This window comes from Lineus longissimus, chromosome 1, assembly GCF_910592395.1.
Source record: "Lineus longissimus chromosome 1, tnLinLong1.2, whole genome shotgun sequence".
Classification (NCBI taxonomy): domain Eukaryota; kingdom Metazoa; phylum Nemertea; class Pilidiophora; order Heteronemertea; family Lineidae; genus Lineus; species Lineus longissimus.
Window position 1 is genome coordinate 15,414,765 of NC_088308.1, and position 17,798 is coordinate 15,432,562.

Sequence of the window (17,798 nt, forward strand, 5' to 3'; positions counted from 1 at the left end):
GTTTGGAGTATGCAACGATGAAGTTTTTTTTTTTATTCATCATACTTCCTGAATGACCATTGATTACATGCGATCATCCTGTTTCACCTTCTGCGGTAAAACATTTATAAACAGCATCTTGAAAAAATTATTTCCCCACATTTAAAGGTTTTCTCCTGTACCAGCATTAGAACAGTCTAAGTTGAGATTTTGGCGTATCCGACATTTATCAAACTTTTCAGCCCAGTATTAAGCGAACAATGGCATATTTTCACTTTTACGTGGCCAAACCGTGAATGATACGACGCCACGAATTGGTCAATGAGTAGGGGTCACCCAGGGGTACATTTGTACCAAATTTGAGATCTCCGGCTAAAGCGGTTACAAAACGTGCCACCATTCTCGAACGGGGGTGCCGCCAGACGACATTGATCCTGTGGCCTTGAAAAGTAGGTCGGAAAAATAATGCGGCGGACATATTATGCACCATTGCTAGAAATACAACCACATTTTTTTTCAAATTTTTCGGACCAGTTATAAGGCAGCAATCGCATATTTTCACTTTTGACCCCCTGGTGGCCAAACCATGAATCATATGAAGCCACGATTCAGTCCCTGAGTAGCGGTCACCCAGGAGTACAATTGTACAAAGTTTGAGACCTCTTGCTAAAGCGGTTTCAAAACGTGCCGCCATTGTCTAGCGGCAGTGCCGCCGACAGACTTTGACATCTGTGACCTTGAAAAGTAAGTCAAATTAAAAACCCAGAGGATATGCGATGTAGCATTGCTAGAAGTACCTACCATGTTTTTTTCAAATTTTTCGGACCAGTATTAAGGGAGAAAACACATGTTTTTACTTTCTATGTTTGGCCCCCTGGTGTCAAACCGTGAATCATATAAGGTCGCAATTCGGGCTCTGAGTAGCGGTCACCAAGCGGTACATGTGTACCAAGTTGGAATTCAATAGCTTCAGTGGTAACAAAACGTGCCACCCATGTCTATCGACGGCCGATGGATGACGAACAACGGACACTGGGTCATTGTAAAGGCTCATAGGTGAGCCAAATATGACTTCAAGGCTGATGCAGTGTAAAAGGTCCCACCAATTAGTTCATAAGCTAATCAGCAACAGGACATTTTGGCCAAGAGTGTGTACTACAGATACTGTATTTGGGTACACATGCAAGCATAACCATTTAGGGAAGCTTATATGACCACACCCTGCTTAAGAATACATAGGGCCTACTCAACTCATAAATTCAAAGAGGGTACATTGTATAGTCAAGAGTTGGTAACAAAAATGAGTGATGAGCAGGATTGTATTGTAGTTGCTGCATAACATTCAAAAAATGCATGTGCACCGTAAAATCATTATTTCAAATAAATTACGCAAACAAATACTAAGTAATGGCTGTCCTTATGACACGATACTTTGATATTGGATTTGAAGGTGTACAACCTGGGCCAACCTTTGCGCTAAATGTAACCCAGATTTATTTATTTATTGGTTCAGATTGGTAAAACATGTAGATTATGCCAAGAAAGGGCATACAAATCCTTTTTTTATTGTAAGACGTGACAGTTCACTGCAGAAACTGCTCATAATTTCATGTTCACACAGACTTTTTCATCAGTTTGTCAAAGTTTGAACAATATTGGTCCAAACATAAAGCGTCCTTAGAACATAAAGTTTGAGACATTTTACTAGTTTTTGAAGTTTCCTTGTAAATGGGGGATTAAAAACCTCGTTTTTCTCCAAAAATATATGAACTCCAAGCGAAAAGCATATAGCCTTGTTTAGGAAATGATAGTCATCAATCTGGCAGTGGTTTTAACAAAACTCATACATGAATTTGTCCAATTATGAAACACTTCAGTTCATAGATTGATGCAAAGAGAGAGCTTACAAATCTTCTTTTTTGTCAGATGAGACATTTCACTACAAATATTGCCTATATAGTTATGTTCACCCAGACCTCATCATCAGTCTGATAAGGTTTGAACCTTTTCCCAAACATAAAGCGTCCTTAGAACAAAATAACTTTTGTATTTTTTGTAAAATAACTGTTCATTAAAGTCACAATTTTCCCAACACAACCATGTGCTTTATTTTCAGTTCCAGGCAAAGTAGACCTACACGTAGCTCCACTAAACAATGGTATGGTTATAAATATTAAGAAGAGTATAATAAATCTCAACTTAGGATGACACAGAATGTTTTGATGAGAGCGAGGCATGCTTTTACACCTCTGGTTATGTAATAGTTACAGTGAGAAGTGTCCCATTATCCTCAACCCAAAGGAGGTGATAAACCCGACCTGACTGTTTTGCTCTGCCCTGCTTGCTATTTGGTCAGGCGACAAAGAGCTATTAATAGAGAAAAATACATTTTGCCAGCGAACTGCCTAGTTTCCAAAAGCATCGCAGCAAAATGTTGTACAGGTATCCTTTTTTCTTTGGTTATAGGATGATCACACTACTGATTTGCCTATCTGAGTATTTATTACAAGGTAAAATCGTTATACACTCCCCCAATGAGTAATCCAATTATGTGCCATCATCCCATGCTTTGGCCATTTGCCTATTTCTTCCTTTTGAACTTCAGCAATGCATGAACAAGGATGAACATTGCATACCCAAGTTTATTGGACTATACGGTTGAACCTCCCTCAGTGGACACCTTTGTTCTATTGATCGTATGGTGGTCATTTGCCATAATCAGTTAGAATTCAAAAGGACAATGGACATGATGGAGGGTGGGAATATTTTCCAGGGGGACATTTCTACTTCAACACCAACTATAATTGTCTGATTGTAAAGTTATTGTTATGTCGAATGCGCCGAAATCTCAACTTAGATTGTTCTTATGCCCAGGTACAGAAGAAAACTTTTAAATGTAGGAAAAACCTTTTTCAAGATGCTGTTAATAAACGTTTTACTGCAGAACGTGAAACAGGATGATCGTATGTAATCAATGATTATTCAGGAAGGATGATGAATAAATGAAATGGCCAGGGCCATTGTGCTCACCTCATGTGGAGGAAAGATGGATAAAGAGCATGGTATTGTGTCATGTAGTGTTAGGTTTGATGTAGGTCCAAGCAATTACAATTTCCCCAAAATGGCCAATTTACAGTACATTCGACCTCTGTGACCTTGAAAAGCAGGTCAAATCAAAGAAGACCCTGGTGACACATTGAATGGTTGTTAGAATTAGATGTACCTATGATATAAAATTGGTGCCAATCGGGCAAGTCATTACTAGGAATAATGGAATTTTGAAGAATTTAGGATTTGGCCCCCTCCCTGGAGGCCAAACGGCAAATCAGATCGCACCAAACTTCGGTACCTGAGATCACCTGACCAAGGGGTACATGTGTACTTAATTTGTGATCAATAGTCATTGCAGTTAAGAAACGTGCCATAATTACGGCCTGACGGCGAATTTATGCCATTTGACCTCTGTGACCTTGACAAGAAGGTCAAATTAAAAACCTGTGTGACATATACTGTATGGTGGTTAGATGTACCCATGATATCAAATTGGTGGCAATCGGGCAAGAAGTTAAGGAATAATCACATTTTTAAGGTTTTTGGATTTTGCCCCCTGGTGGTCAAGTGGTGAATCATATTGGACCAAACTTCGGTCCCTGAGATCAACTGACTAAGAGGTACATGTGTACCAAATTTGGTATCAATAGTCATTGCAGTTTAGAAACGTGCCATCGTTACATCCTAACGGCCAATTTACACCATTTGACCTCTGTGACCTTGAAAAGGAGGTAAAATCAAAAACCCGGAGGATATATGATGCACCTTTGCTAGAAGTACCTACCATATTTTTTTCAAAATTTCCCGACTACTATTAAGGGAGATATTGCATATTTTCACTTTTAACGTTTGGCCCCCTGGTGGCCAAACCATGAAACGAATCGGACTGAAACTTGGTCTCCAAGGTGTCATTACATAAGGGTACATGTGTACCAAGTTTCAACTCAATAGCTCTAACAGTTACGAAACGTGCCCTGCTAACGGACGACGGACGACGACGACGACGACGACGACGACGACGACGACGACGACGACGACGACGACGACGACGACGGACGACGGACGCCACGGTATGGGATAAGCTCACCTCTGCTAAGAGGTGAGCTAAAAACTACATCATTGCATTACTCCAAACCTCAACGGTATCATCGCTTGAAAAATCATTTCAGAATGTAATTACTGTAAGTTGTAGGCTGTAAATATGTAGTTTAAACGAAAGCACGTCACTACAATAACGAGGCATATATGCAGCCGGTCGGGATTAGTTTCGAGAGCAGGTGATATAATCCATATAAAGCCGGTATCGGGTCGTCATACCAAAATGCGTCAGAAAGACGCACCTACTGCAATGGAACACCAACCTCGGCCGTTGCAGAGTGACGCACCGTGTTTGTGGAACCCTCGGCATTGGGCAGGTCTGTTTATGCAAAGTGAGGGGGAAGTGTCTTGTTTCACCGCTTTGTAGACAGCAACGAGAAATAAGATATTCTTTTAATAATTTTTATTGTCGACCATCATGACCAAGTGGGAATCCACACACTATTCGAACTAACATATGGGCAAAAAACATACCGGCCCGAACAGAAATAGTTACATATAAATTTTTAGATGGCAGCACCTTAAATTTAAAGGGACAATATAGTTAAACCATTACAGAAATATGGGGGGGGGGGGCGCTCAGCTGAATGCAGTTTGTGTTTGAATGTAGGGCACTTTATGTAAATAAACTGTCACAAAGCTGAGCTAAAAATGGTTTCCAAGATGGCCGGGTGCCAAATTTAAAAAGGAAAATGCCAGGGGCCATTGTGCTCACCGTATAGATATTTGGAAAGGAATTCATTCTGGTTAAGAAACATGCTATGTACATGTCTTCAAAAACAGATTAGTTTTTAGAGGATTGTAATAGTGAGGGTCTCAAAATGACGCTAATGCTCTCCCCATACAACCAAACTGGGCAATTTAAACATCAATTAAGAAACTCTATCACCAGAAGACATTATGATATGCACATCTGTTTTTGGCCAAAAAACTGCCTGTCATGAGTGAGTGTGATGGTCATGAGGAGTACAAAGTGCCAAAATATTCCAATAGAGCTCACATAGATTGATTTGCATATATACCACTAAACCCAACACACATAACTCCTCCCACCAACTTGCTGTGAGGTTTTGTCCCCACCTCACACCAACAAAATTGCTGGTAGACCTGATAGCTATACAAGTGGCATAAAGCTATGCAAATCATCGATGAATGGAAAAGTCATGTAATATGAATAACATGTCATTTCACCAAGCTCTTACATCGCCGTTCTTGGCCATGCTGGCTGTTAAGTCACCATACTTCAGGATTATCTAATAAAATTCCTGGAAAGGCCACAGATTTGTCATATGCTTTGACATATAAATTTATAGGCCTATGCCCATGTCTGTAAATTGGCCTTCCGAAACTGGTTCCTTTTAAAACCTCATGATTAAGCCCATCGGAAGAAATTGAAAAAGCTGCAAATGAAGTCACCATTTACTCATAAACTATCTACATGTAGGTGAATTTTTTCGGCAAAATGCCAGCTTGCCCTAGCAATGATCCTTATTCATGCATTGATAAGGTTTTGGGCAGAGAAAAGTCAACAGGTTTGCTTATTCCTTGCACCAATAAATTATTTTGTTTCTCATAATTAGGAAGATTTGTCAACCTGAAAAACTGTTTCATTCATTCAATATTTGCTACTGACCCCAGATATATCTTTGATATAAGTTATCAAGCAGCATTCTTTATTTTATTTCATATTTTAGGTTTCGGACTTGTAAAATTCACCAGGCATCTCTGCCTCTTAAAGCCCATCCTTGACAGATACTCCAGTAATCACAGAAGGTGCTTTAATTGCTGAAATTGATGATAACATAGTCACATGTTCTTTACAAAGGAAGCAGAGTAAAATTATAGCCTTGATTTTTGAAGAAATTGAAAACTGCTTTGTTGGTTCAATCATCCATAGTAGTAGAGTTGTCCAGATCATTTCACTCTGGTAGAAATTGGCAGATGTAATTTTCAGTGTTGTTTAAGATTTTACCAGAGATATAGGCGTACAAATCAAAGTAATCCACATTACAGAGGAAAACAATTCAATCTTGAAGGAAAAATATAAATTTTGGCTGAGTTTGTCAGGATTTTGGCAGAATGAATACCCGAAGTTTATTGGCCACAGGCTGCGCAGTCATCCGACATGATAATTCTAACTGCTACTCTAGTTGTTGGGGACATTCAGTTTGGGACATTTAAGAGTTGATCAATCATTTGCCCTTCCATCATATCCCGACCAGATCAATATGGCGTCAAACGCCTTTCAGCCGGGTGTTATTTGGTGTAAATTCACCCGCGTAAATCCGCCTTGCATGCGGGATATCCCTTCAAACATCATTTCATCATTCCTCCCAGCCATTGGGTTTGTTGTGGTACGGAACAGTTCTAGAACTGTTGAACTGTGCCGGCAAGATAAGAGTTGGGACAGTTCTAACAAGAGGCCCAAGGGCCTGGCGCTCAGCTGAAATGGATAGGTGAAGGCACGGGCCAAGTGTGTGTCGGTACCGTTATTATGAGGCAACGTGAAGCTATAATGTCTAGCAAGCAGAAGTGCTGGTGCGAAAGACCTTCTTGCCATATCAGTGCATGCTGAAGTACTGAGTTGACGTCACCCTGCTATTATGACGTAAAGTCATTTCTATTGCCGTTGCAGTAGTGGGGTGTGTGATGACGTCAAGGAGTTGTGTGGTGACGTCAAAGAGTGGAGTCCTTGTCTTCATGCAGCGTAGGTGGAACTAATAACATGCACATGGACACAAGGTACATAATTATTACAGTGTATTTGGTGAGGTGGGGCCTGGTGCTTTACAATGGTCAAATGAACCGACTGTTGTCTGGACATTGATGAAGTGGATGCAGCCAAATGATTAGGACGGTCTTTTTTGTATGTGAAGAAAAGAAGATAAAGAGTTGGTTAACAAAATGAACTTTATTGGTGCGGCAGATATTTGATGCCTTTCGGCAGATATTTGAAGCGCCTTGCGGCAGATATTTGTTGCCTTGCGGCAGATATTTGATAACGCTCTCCGGGAATGGAAAGCAGTAAAACGAGTAAGCACACCTTACTCTGAATGTGGGAACAGCAAGTGCTTTCCTGGACTTGAAATGTGCCAACGACTCCTCTTGCAATAACCAACAACAGTTAATCTGTAAAAAAAAAGAAGAGAAATTAACACCGACTGAATAAAAAAGGGTGACATAGACGGGGAAATGTACACCACCAGATACAGTATGTGCTTGATCAGGCATCGGTCAGATGATATCCTGAACAAGGCATCTATGGAAGCAAATCCAGAAAGAGACTTAACCTTCGAAGGGCACACTTATTACTCAGTGAAAAGTCAGTCCTGTGGGCTGTTTTCCAATCCAAAATAAAAGTGTAACATCTTTAAATTAGTCTCACAGACTGAACCATAACACTCAACAGCCAACCGTGCCCACATGATGTGAGCCGAGAGCTGGGCTTAAAGATGAGCGAGTGGTGTACTACATTTTGAAAATTGTCTATCGTCTACGACATGTGACAGAACAGGATCTAGTGGACTTAATGATGAGGTACTATCAAATAAGGTGTCCATCAAATGAATCATGAGGACCTGTTGAGTTATACTCTAAGCCTGCTATCCTATAGGGCTAGGCTATCGTTTTTGTCTTTTTTACAGCCTACAGTACAGCCATGCACAGCGCAGTGTACAGACAGTACAGGATTGCAAACCAAAAACATGAGCATTGCTGCGTAACGAAACTGCCGTGGAATTCAGACTACGATGTCATAATGTGACTTTTAAAATAATTGTTGTCACGGCCAATGACCAGACAGGGAGAAAACAAACGTAAATGGCGAGATTTGTTGCAAAATTGCCAACCACAACAACTCAGGGACCGTAGCCAAAATGGCCGACGGCAAATTCTCCGGTCGCTAGCGCAGTCCATAAACAAGCATCAATTTTACCAACTTTGGGTGCAAGCTTGGTCATCAAAGTTACAGAACTGTTAGAAATACATCTAAACAACATATATATACAGTTAAAAGTGCATAAAAATCCCGTTTCAACCTCCGGGCGCTACCTTTTTAGCTCACCTCTTAGCAGAGGTGAGCTTATCCCATACCGTGGCGTCCGTCGTCCGTCGTCGTCGTCGTCGTCGTCGTCGTCGTCGTCGTCGTCATCCGTCGTCCGTTAGCAGGGCACGTTTCGTAACTGTTAGAGCTATTGAGTTGAAACTTGGTACACATGTACCCTTATGTAATGACACCTTGGAGACCAAGTTTCGGTCCGATTCGTTTCATGGTTTGGCCACCAGGGGGCCAAACGTTAAAAGTGAAAATATGCAATATCTCCCTTAATAGTAGTCGGGAAATTTTGAAAAAAATATGGTAGGTACTTCTAGCAAAGGTGCATCATATATCCTCCGGGTTTTTGATTTGACCTCCTTTTCAAGGTCACAGAGGTCAAATGGTGTAAATTGGCCGTTAGGATGTAACGATGGCACGTTTCTAAACTGCAATGACTATTGATCCCAAATTTGGTACACATTTACCCCTTAGTCAAGTAATCTCAGGGAAGTTTGGTCCAATATGATTCACCACTTGACCACCAGGGGGCAAAATCCAAAAACCTTAAAAATGTGATTATTCCTTAACTTCTTGCCCGATTGCCACCAATTTGATATCATGGGTACATCTAACCACCATACAGTATATGTCACACAGGTTTTTAATTTGACCTTCTTGTCAAGGTCACAGAGGTCAAATGGCGTAAATTGGCCGTCGGGCCATAACTATGGCACGTTTCTTATCTGCAATGACTATTGATCACAAATTAAGGACACATGTACCCCTTGGTCAGGTGGTCTCAGGTACCGAAGTTTGGTGCGATCTGATTTGCCGTTTGGCCTCCAGGGAGGGGGCCAAATCCTAAATTCTTCAAAATGCCATTATTCCTAGTATTACTTGCCCGATTGGCACCAATTTTATATCATAGGTACATCTAATTCTTACAACCATTCAATGTGTCACCCGGGTCTTCTTTGATTTGACCTACTTTTCAAGGTCACAGAGGTCGAATGTACTGTAAATTGGCCATTTTGGGGAAATTGTAATTGCTTGGACCTACATCAAACCTAACACTACATGACACAATACCATGCTCTTTATCCATCTTTCCTCCACATGAGGTGAGCACAATGGCCCTGGCCATTTCATTTTCTCCGCCAGACTCCGGGCCCTACCCAAGGAGGATACCGCGGTGACGTCACATCACGTGATCCCAACCCATATTAGTGATCGCTATGGCCAATCAGATTCAGTCTACTGACAGCACCAGCACTGAACACATCTCCATGTCTCACTGTCTGGTGCGCTCCTGTACACAAAAACACCAATAGACATGAAATATTGCAATACCTAGTGTGGATTCTTCCTGTGTAAAATAAAATTTACAGAGCAGATTAACTTCCACGAATAAAAAAGACGTTTGGCGTGGCCAAAGTGCGGAAATAATGTCTCCGCTAAAATACACTACGAAATACACTAGGCAATACACTACGCAATATACAGTAGAGATGCAGTTGAGTTTGTTATTGTTTTGACTTAGAAGCCCGCCCATATCATAATATATTCATGTATTCATGAAGTATGAACTCATTTCTGTCCCATACAACTCTAAGAACAGTCAATTTCTCCTTAAATCATCACCGAAACCGCGATATCCGCAGGAAGATTTCGTTCTAGTGTCCGAAAATGCATGATCTTACAGGGGCGCTAACTCGACAAATAGAGGGGATCTATGGGGATCTATGCGAGTTTTAGGTATTACAGGTCTCGAACTTGTAAAATCTGTAAACATGCCTCCACATCCCATTATGATAATGAAGAGATTGCCCCATATCTGGGAGACTGTTTTGAAACCATCGCTAATTTTGGAAGATCGGTGCCGGCTATTTGGTTTAAAAAACCTTATTTTTCCCCATCAAAACAGCACTTTTCATTATTCAAATGATAGCTTATTGTCTGAAGACTTATTTCATAGCAGAAAAGTACTAATAACTCTGACTTGATGCGAAAAATCTAACTTTTTTGATGACTTGATTTTCCCTTGGCCGTGGATCGAGTTTGTTTACAATATGCAGCGCCATCTTGGAAAAGCCGTGACGTCACCGCGGTATCCTCCTTGGGCCCTACCGGTCGTTATTTAGTGCGACCGCCACCAGAGTGTTTATCAAGATCTTTCGCCGTTTTAATTGCGCGTTTTAGGCAGATTAATCAATTATTACATGCATGCATTATATATCACCGAAATGATAATTGTGTAGGCTATTTGAAAATAAGTTCAGATATTATTTTCGATCTTTGAATTGAATTTAGGCGAGTGATTTTTGACACCCGGTCGACATATCAGGACTTGCAAAATTCACGCGAGATCGCTTGCATCATCGGCACGTTTGAAAACCGAATTTCACAAATTCCACAAATATTTATCACATACCATATGTATCACCACAAAGGTAACTCTCTAGACTATTTGAAACCAAGTTCAGATACTTATTTTCACAAAAATTCGAAGCTATGCAAGCGATTTTTCAGTGGTAGAGATCGACGGAAACAAATTTCTCGCTCTAAAATGACATGAGACGAGCACCAACTTTCGCTAATTTGTGCACAAAATTTCCGCAATATTATAAAAAACTATTGATAAATCTGAATTATATAGACTCTTTTCAGTAGATAAACAAATTTCAGGTACATGGTCATGTTGATTAAAAGAGTATCAACCGATTGAACATGAGAAAGTTCACTCGCCTTCATTGAAGCAGCGACTACCGCCATTTTTAAATGGTGGCATCTCTTCTATCGATCGGCCAATCAGCGGCACTGCTTGCAAAAAGTTGAGCCACCGCCAAATTTGAAATCGCCAAAATTCAGTCAATGTGCCTGCAGCGCAAACTGGTGGTGAAAACTATATTAATTCCATTAAAAGTAAAAAATGAAAAAATATTTAAAAATATTCAGCCACATTTGAAAACAATATTTGCTCTGTGGACCGAGGTAAAAAGGGAAAGAAATCTAAACGCGAAATGACCTCATTCTCTTAATACAGGTCGGATCGCGCTGATTTTTCGTTTTTTGAGTTCACCTTGGGCAACTCCTAATTTAGCACCGTCAACGAAGTGGCTAGGCCTTCCCGGTCAGAAATGTCCAATTTTGTCCACAGATGGGTCCCTGGATGGATGGATGGATTGCAGGACGGACACCATTTGAACAGCTATTCTACTAGCTCCGCTGACTTTGTCAGCTGAGCTAAAAATACAATAGAGGGAATGTTCTGTCACTGTTCCAACCAACATCACAATTCAATGGTTACCTGGACTGAAATGATTGCGGGATGACAGATAGATCATGGCCATGATCAATTATAAACTGACATTCTTGCAACAAAGGGGTGTCCACCAAATACTACATGCAGACACTATAAAGTTTTCACATTTTACTTGTAACCTTGTTGTTGAACTAATCAAAGTAGAATCTATTTCTAAACACTGCGAGCTATTATTGCTAATTTCCATATTACTACCCACCCACTGGATTGGCCTGAGCTCAACCAGGGCAACACTCATTACTTATTCATGTGTGTGTACACTAGCGGCGCATAGGGGAATAAAAAAACACAACAGCACCATTGCCTCACAATTGGGCTTAGCTGTAAAAACAGCCGCACATACAATGTGACAGTGTGATGAATTGTTTAACTGAGAGACGTAAATACCACTGTGCAGTAGAGAGCAAATGAAGCTCAGTGCTACAAGAATCGTCTGAATAGCTAGACTGGTCCCTGATCTACAGCTGCTGAAATAAAGCCTATATTTCTGGTTTTTAAGTTAGAGATTTTTTGGAACTTATCTGTCTTTGGAGTAGTATATAAGTCAAATCAAAGTCGGTATGACATGTGGTGTATCCTTGCTCAGATCAGACAGAAATTTGGTATCAGAGGTAATATGACGTAGCGAGTCATGTGTACCAAATTTCAAGTTCAAAGCTTTAGCGGTTAAAACATGTGTCATAGTTACACTCAAAGGGCCAAAATTAGATCAAATCAAAAACCGGTGAAAAAAATATGTGATGTATCCACGGTGGATTGATATCTAATACATTTCCATATTAAGGAGATAAGGCGGGGAAAGTTAGTCACTTTGACTCTCGAATTGTGAAATTTGTGCAACAGTGTATGCAAAATCTCCTAAAAATATTCTGTATCGAGCTACTTACTCTGAAGTTACTCCTCATGTACATTTTTAATCACTGTTAATGACTATTTGTGCTCTGATTTGGAATACAATTGATACATGAGGAGTAACTTGAGAGTAAGTAGCTCGGTAAAGAAAAGTTGTTCGTGTTTTTGCAAGCAGTGTCTGCCTGTTGAAGTCGCTCAAATTTCATTATTCGAGAGTCAAGGCGGCTAACTTTCCCCATCATATCTCCTTGATATGGAAATGTATTAGATATCAATCCACTGTGATGTATCCTTGCTTGGAGTATCTACCACAAAAGATATCATTGAAAACAAGTCACTAATAAGCGAGATATTGCACTTTTTACTTATTTAGTTTTTGCCTCCTGGTGGCCCACTCCAGAATCAGATTGGACTGAAATTGGAAGGCAGAATATTCAATTTAGCTTTAGCAGTTAAGAAACATGCCATAGATACACTCAAACGGCCCATTTGCGCCATTTGCTCTATGTGACCTTGAAAAGTAGGTCAGATCAAAAACATGTATGATATGCGATGTATCCTTGCTAGGAGAACCTACCATAAACATTTTATCGACAACAAGCCACTTATAAGAGAGATATCACACTTTTTAGTTTTCCACTTCGGCCCTCTGGTGGCAGTATCAAGAATCAGATCACACCGAATTTCAGTATCATAGGTCACCTGTCTTTGGGGTCCTGTGTACAAAGCTTCAAGATCATGGCTCAAGCGGTTAAGAAACGTGCCACTGTTTTTGAAACAGGATACAGACGTCGACGGACGACAGACACAGCAGTATTGTATAGACTCCCCTATAATGAGCCAAAAAGGCATGTAAGGAAAGTCATTGTCATTGTGCAATTGATTTTTATCTTCTGCAATTTCATGAAATTTTCAGTACAAATTTGCGAACACAGTGGGTATAGTGAGCGTCTAAGTCCTATTTTGGCATTTCCTAAGTCTGTTTAAAACCTGTTGGGAGCTCAGGGATATCATGTGTGCCACAGTGCTGGATGACTAGAGCCAAAAGAAGGGTCAGGTGAGCACACATAAAAGAAGCTGATGATCAATTTATTTCATCTTGAAATTGCATGACAAACATGGAAATGACAATGAAAACCCATACTTCTCAAAACCTGCACAAAACTAATATGAATAAAGGTTATAACCACCTTAATTTTCATCATACTCACTGCATTTGGGAACATTACTGTGAGCCCAATTCCTACGAGCCTCCCCCATGCAGCTCCGGTCAATAAACAAGGAATGAAGAGACCACTTGGGACCATCAGGCCATAAGTCCAACACGACAGCAGGAAATACGCCAGGAAGAACAGCACCAATGTCAATACATCATAAGATCCTGAAAATAAAATTCACATAATGTTATTTCAAAGCTTTATCTTTGTATTACATGTGCAATAGCCTTTCTAACTATTCACCTTGTTGCGACATCAGATGCCGAGTGGCAGCTTAACTCTTTTGCCGTGGCAGCCATCTTTTGGCTGGCGATGTTACCTATCGACTGTCCGTATCAATGCTGAACAGCAGGATTTTTCGCCAGAGGGGGGAGGGGGGGATTCATCCCCCCTAAAATATTTCAAGGGGGGATATCCCCCCTTAATTTTGAGCACTAAAGTTTGTTTTACTGTCAAATGAGTAATTTTTATGATTTGATATGTAAAATAAGAGCATTTGGGAGCCAATTGTAGCGGTTTTAGGGCAAAAAAACGTCTCAGGAGTTGATGATTTTTATGACATAAAAATCTTCAACACTCAAATACTGTACATAATGACAGACTACTCTTGTTTTGCACCATCTTTCTAATTTTCTTTTCCTTTCCTTCTTCCTTGGATGTAAAAACCCTATACCCTACACTTGAGGCCCATGGATACTGCTGCTACATGTACACATCAGTTTATCTCAATCAATCAATCATTGAGGCAGATCAATTATTATGATCGGAATGGCAACAGGCAATAAATAAGAGACGCAGAAGATCGTCAATGCCGCATATCATTTTGGCAGGAAACACGGTCGAGCTTTCATTCAGTCAACACATTCAAATACCAGCAGTATATTATATTCTCTCCACCAAATACAGTCATTACATCATTGTAAAGAATATTTCATACTAAACACAAACATGAGACGACCTCATAATTTATTAGTGACGATAGGCATCTCTGCATCAGCACGCCAAACAGTAAGCACGTGGAGCTTCTTTAGTTATTTAAATGGCCGCAGAGCGCACTGATCGTCCGCTGCATACAATACGATTGTCCCGATGTGTTGACACCGAGCAGACAATACGCAGTAGGTTGTCGTTTATGACCTGCCTGCGAAGCGATTCACAGAATGACGGGCCTGGAACACTCTTTGCACTGGGGAAATATACTTGAAAAGTACATCAAGCCTCGCACATTTTGATGCAGAGGCCGCAAGTTCAAACTTGCACTCCGTGTCCCCCCTCTTTCTGGCCGGCATGTTTCTCTTTGGCGACCTCATCCGCCGATTTTTGTGACTGTTATTTGTGTACCGTTGTCATAGTATCTTGGTCATGGGAGCGAGAATGGCTATCTTGGCGCCAAATGACCACGTGGCGTTGAGCAAGATATTCCGTCATCGGCACAAGACACGGAAGCGATTTGGAGGTAAAATCGGGATAGATTCATCGGATGGGGGGATTGAGGGCAAGGCGGACGCAAGGGGCATGCATGGCGCTAATGATAGAAGCATGGACGGCGCATCTCTGTGGGTTTAAAGGGCAGACAGGCGGCCTTTGGAACAGATAAGGGCAGAACGGCGCATCACTTTAGGGGCACGGCGGGCCGCCGTTCCAAATCGTTCTAGATATATCCCTGTAGAATGTCCAGGGAATAGAGTATCCTGAGCTGTTGATGGTAATGGCCGATTATATAGAACCATACCATACTAAACCTAGTTTTTGCAACCTGTATGACGCTTGCGAGTCGTATTGTCTCGGAAGCAAAGTGTAAGATTTTGTCCGTGCATTTGACTATTATAGCTCAATGAATGTACAGTGAAGTCAGCCCAACCTTTGCCACAGACACTACTCTTGGTAAACTAGATCGTTCATGTTGGTTCAGTGCCCTTGACTGTGACAGTGGCGACTGGCAAGTGGGCGTGGCCCCAGAAGATCTCGTGAAGTCGGCATTAGTCTCCGGGTCAAACAATTTATGAGTGGTTAGCTATGCTATTTGAGCTCACTGGTGCCCCAGCCACATTCACAAGACTAATTAACATCATCCTTAGTGGTTAGAGTATTGCCTGGGGTATCTTGATGATATCATCGTTCATTCACCAGCATTTTAACTTCACTTTTCTGAGAAGTGTATTAACCACTACGTCAATTTATTATGGAGCATCTGCAACGTTCTCCGACGTGTATTTGAGCATGTTCGAAGAGCCGCGATATAGTTTGCTATACGTATTCATTTTGCGCCTGTAGATTATCATTTAATGTGTTTAAAATTACATGTACGAAATAAATTAGATAATATACAGTACAACCTCTCTATTGCACACATCCATGGGACTGGGCGTTGGTGTCCGTAATGTAGAGGTGTCCTTAATAGGGAGGTTATGCCATTATTGTCCAAAAAGTGGATTCATGTGTCTGGACATGGGGGCGGTGAAGCTTACATATTCCATATTCCATTTAGTTTGTTCAAAAAGTGGATTGATGTGTATGAATATGTGGGTCATGAACCAACATATTACATATTCAATTTAATTTTGAATATAAACTATTTCAAATAATTTGATGACACTTATATGCGAACTTGAAATTACTTTATTGTAATACCTTGTGGCATTTCTGGTGGAGGTCATATTAATTTTTGCCAACACTGATATATGCAGGTTGTGTTCCTCTGCTACATACTACATAGCTAGACAGCGTACATCCTTAATTAGTTGTATAAAAGTATTTGATTGAGCTACTACACATCAAGCTTTATTCTTTGTAATTAGAGCACAAGGGGACAAACATCTCAATGGACTGAAATTAATGTTGGACTATACAGTAACTTGACAATGTGATGCGCTATGAAGATAATTAATGAAAACATTTGGTTTTAATTAGGGGAGCAATGGACATTAAATTCACTCCACCCTGTAATTAACTGCACACAGTGTCTAATTATGTTCATTAAATATGCAAACTTCACACCTGTTCTAATCGACTACCTAAGTGAAAACGGGAAGCCATTGTTTTTGTTTACTGTCCACAATTGTGATTGGACCAAAAAGTCACCATGGCCGTGTCCGCAATTCAGAGCAGAGAGGTGTCCACTCTACAGAGGTTTTGGTTAAAGCAAATGACCTAGAAAAAATCAAATGTCCATACTGCAGAAGTGTCCGCCTGGCAGAGGTGTCCGCAGGTTCTACTGTACTTTCATATCATATTTGGTTTGTTGAATTATTCCGCATGTAGCATTCTCAATCGCAAGCTGAACTTGGGTCATTGTTTACATCACGAAGACGCCATTTTCAGCGCTCCGGTACCGTGGAACCAAGATGTCCTGCACTCCAAATTTCGACAGAAAATGCAACAGGTTCATGATATTCCATAAGAGGTGAAATTTTGCATCCAATCAGAATAAGGTATGGACTTAACTCCTGTGAAGTTGCAAAAATGATCGGCCGCTCAGGAGCGGAGATATGATGATGTTAAAAAAATGGCAAAAAAACACTTAATCTTCCGAGAGACTCAATGCAAGTATGTGCCATCAAAATATAGATTGAAATGAAATGAAATGAAATGAAAAGAAATGAAATGATCACAAAATTTGATAAAGATTTACCCCCTCGCTTAGCTGGATGAAATCACCATTCCGCACGAATGCCGAGCGCCAAATACCGAACATTTCTCGACTTTAGACTCCACGACAATGTATAGTCACATGACCTCTAGCAGCACGTTGATTAGCAGCGGCGTGAAGTGTTTCTATATTTAGCACCTCGTGGTCGCTTCGTGGCTTGACATGTGCTTTTGTTGCCATGTTCCGTTGGGTTCGTTTTTCGTTGCATTTGATGGCGGGAAATTCATCAGATGATTTCTACTATTAACCAATCAGGTGACCATTGGGATACAATTCTCAACACATTTAGTGAACTTTAATGAATCTTTAGAGGTATAAAATGGTACAAATATTATAGGATTTCCAAGTGCCATCTATAAAATGAATTGAGCATTGACCCTTTTTGAGCTAATATTCTAGTAACCTTCTATTTATGAAAACATTACTTGACCATATTTTGTGGTAGTATCCATTAACCCTTTTAGTGTGGAGTACAATTTTATCATTATCACTCCCTGGTTCTTGTGCATCAAATGAATTGAGCATTGACCCTTTATGAGGTAATATATAATTAACACTCTATTTGTGAAAACATTACTGACTTTTATCATATTT

The 17,798-nt window shown here is 40.5% G+C and overlaps 1 protein-coding gene across 6 annotated transcripts in view; it reads right to left on the reverse strand.

The window, feature by feature from the left end:
- Positions 1-17,798, reverse strand: part of LOC135488681 (H(+)/Cl(-) exchange transporter 7-like) — a 353,896-nt gene that overhangs the window by 170,471 nt on the left and 165,627 nt on the right. For all 6 annotated transcript variants that reach the window (XR_010447011.1, XM_064773357.1, XM_064773347.1 and 3 more), the window contains exon 14: positions 13,550-13,719. Coding sequence is in view for 5 of the 6 variants with exons in the window: in XM_064773357.1 (XP_064629427.1) it covers positions 13,550-13,719 (170 nt within the window). In the remaining variant the exon portion in view is untranslated. The remainder of the gene's footprint in view (positions 1-13,549; positions 13,720-17,798) is intronic.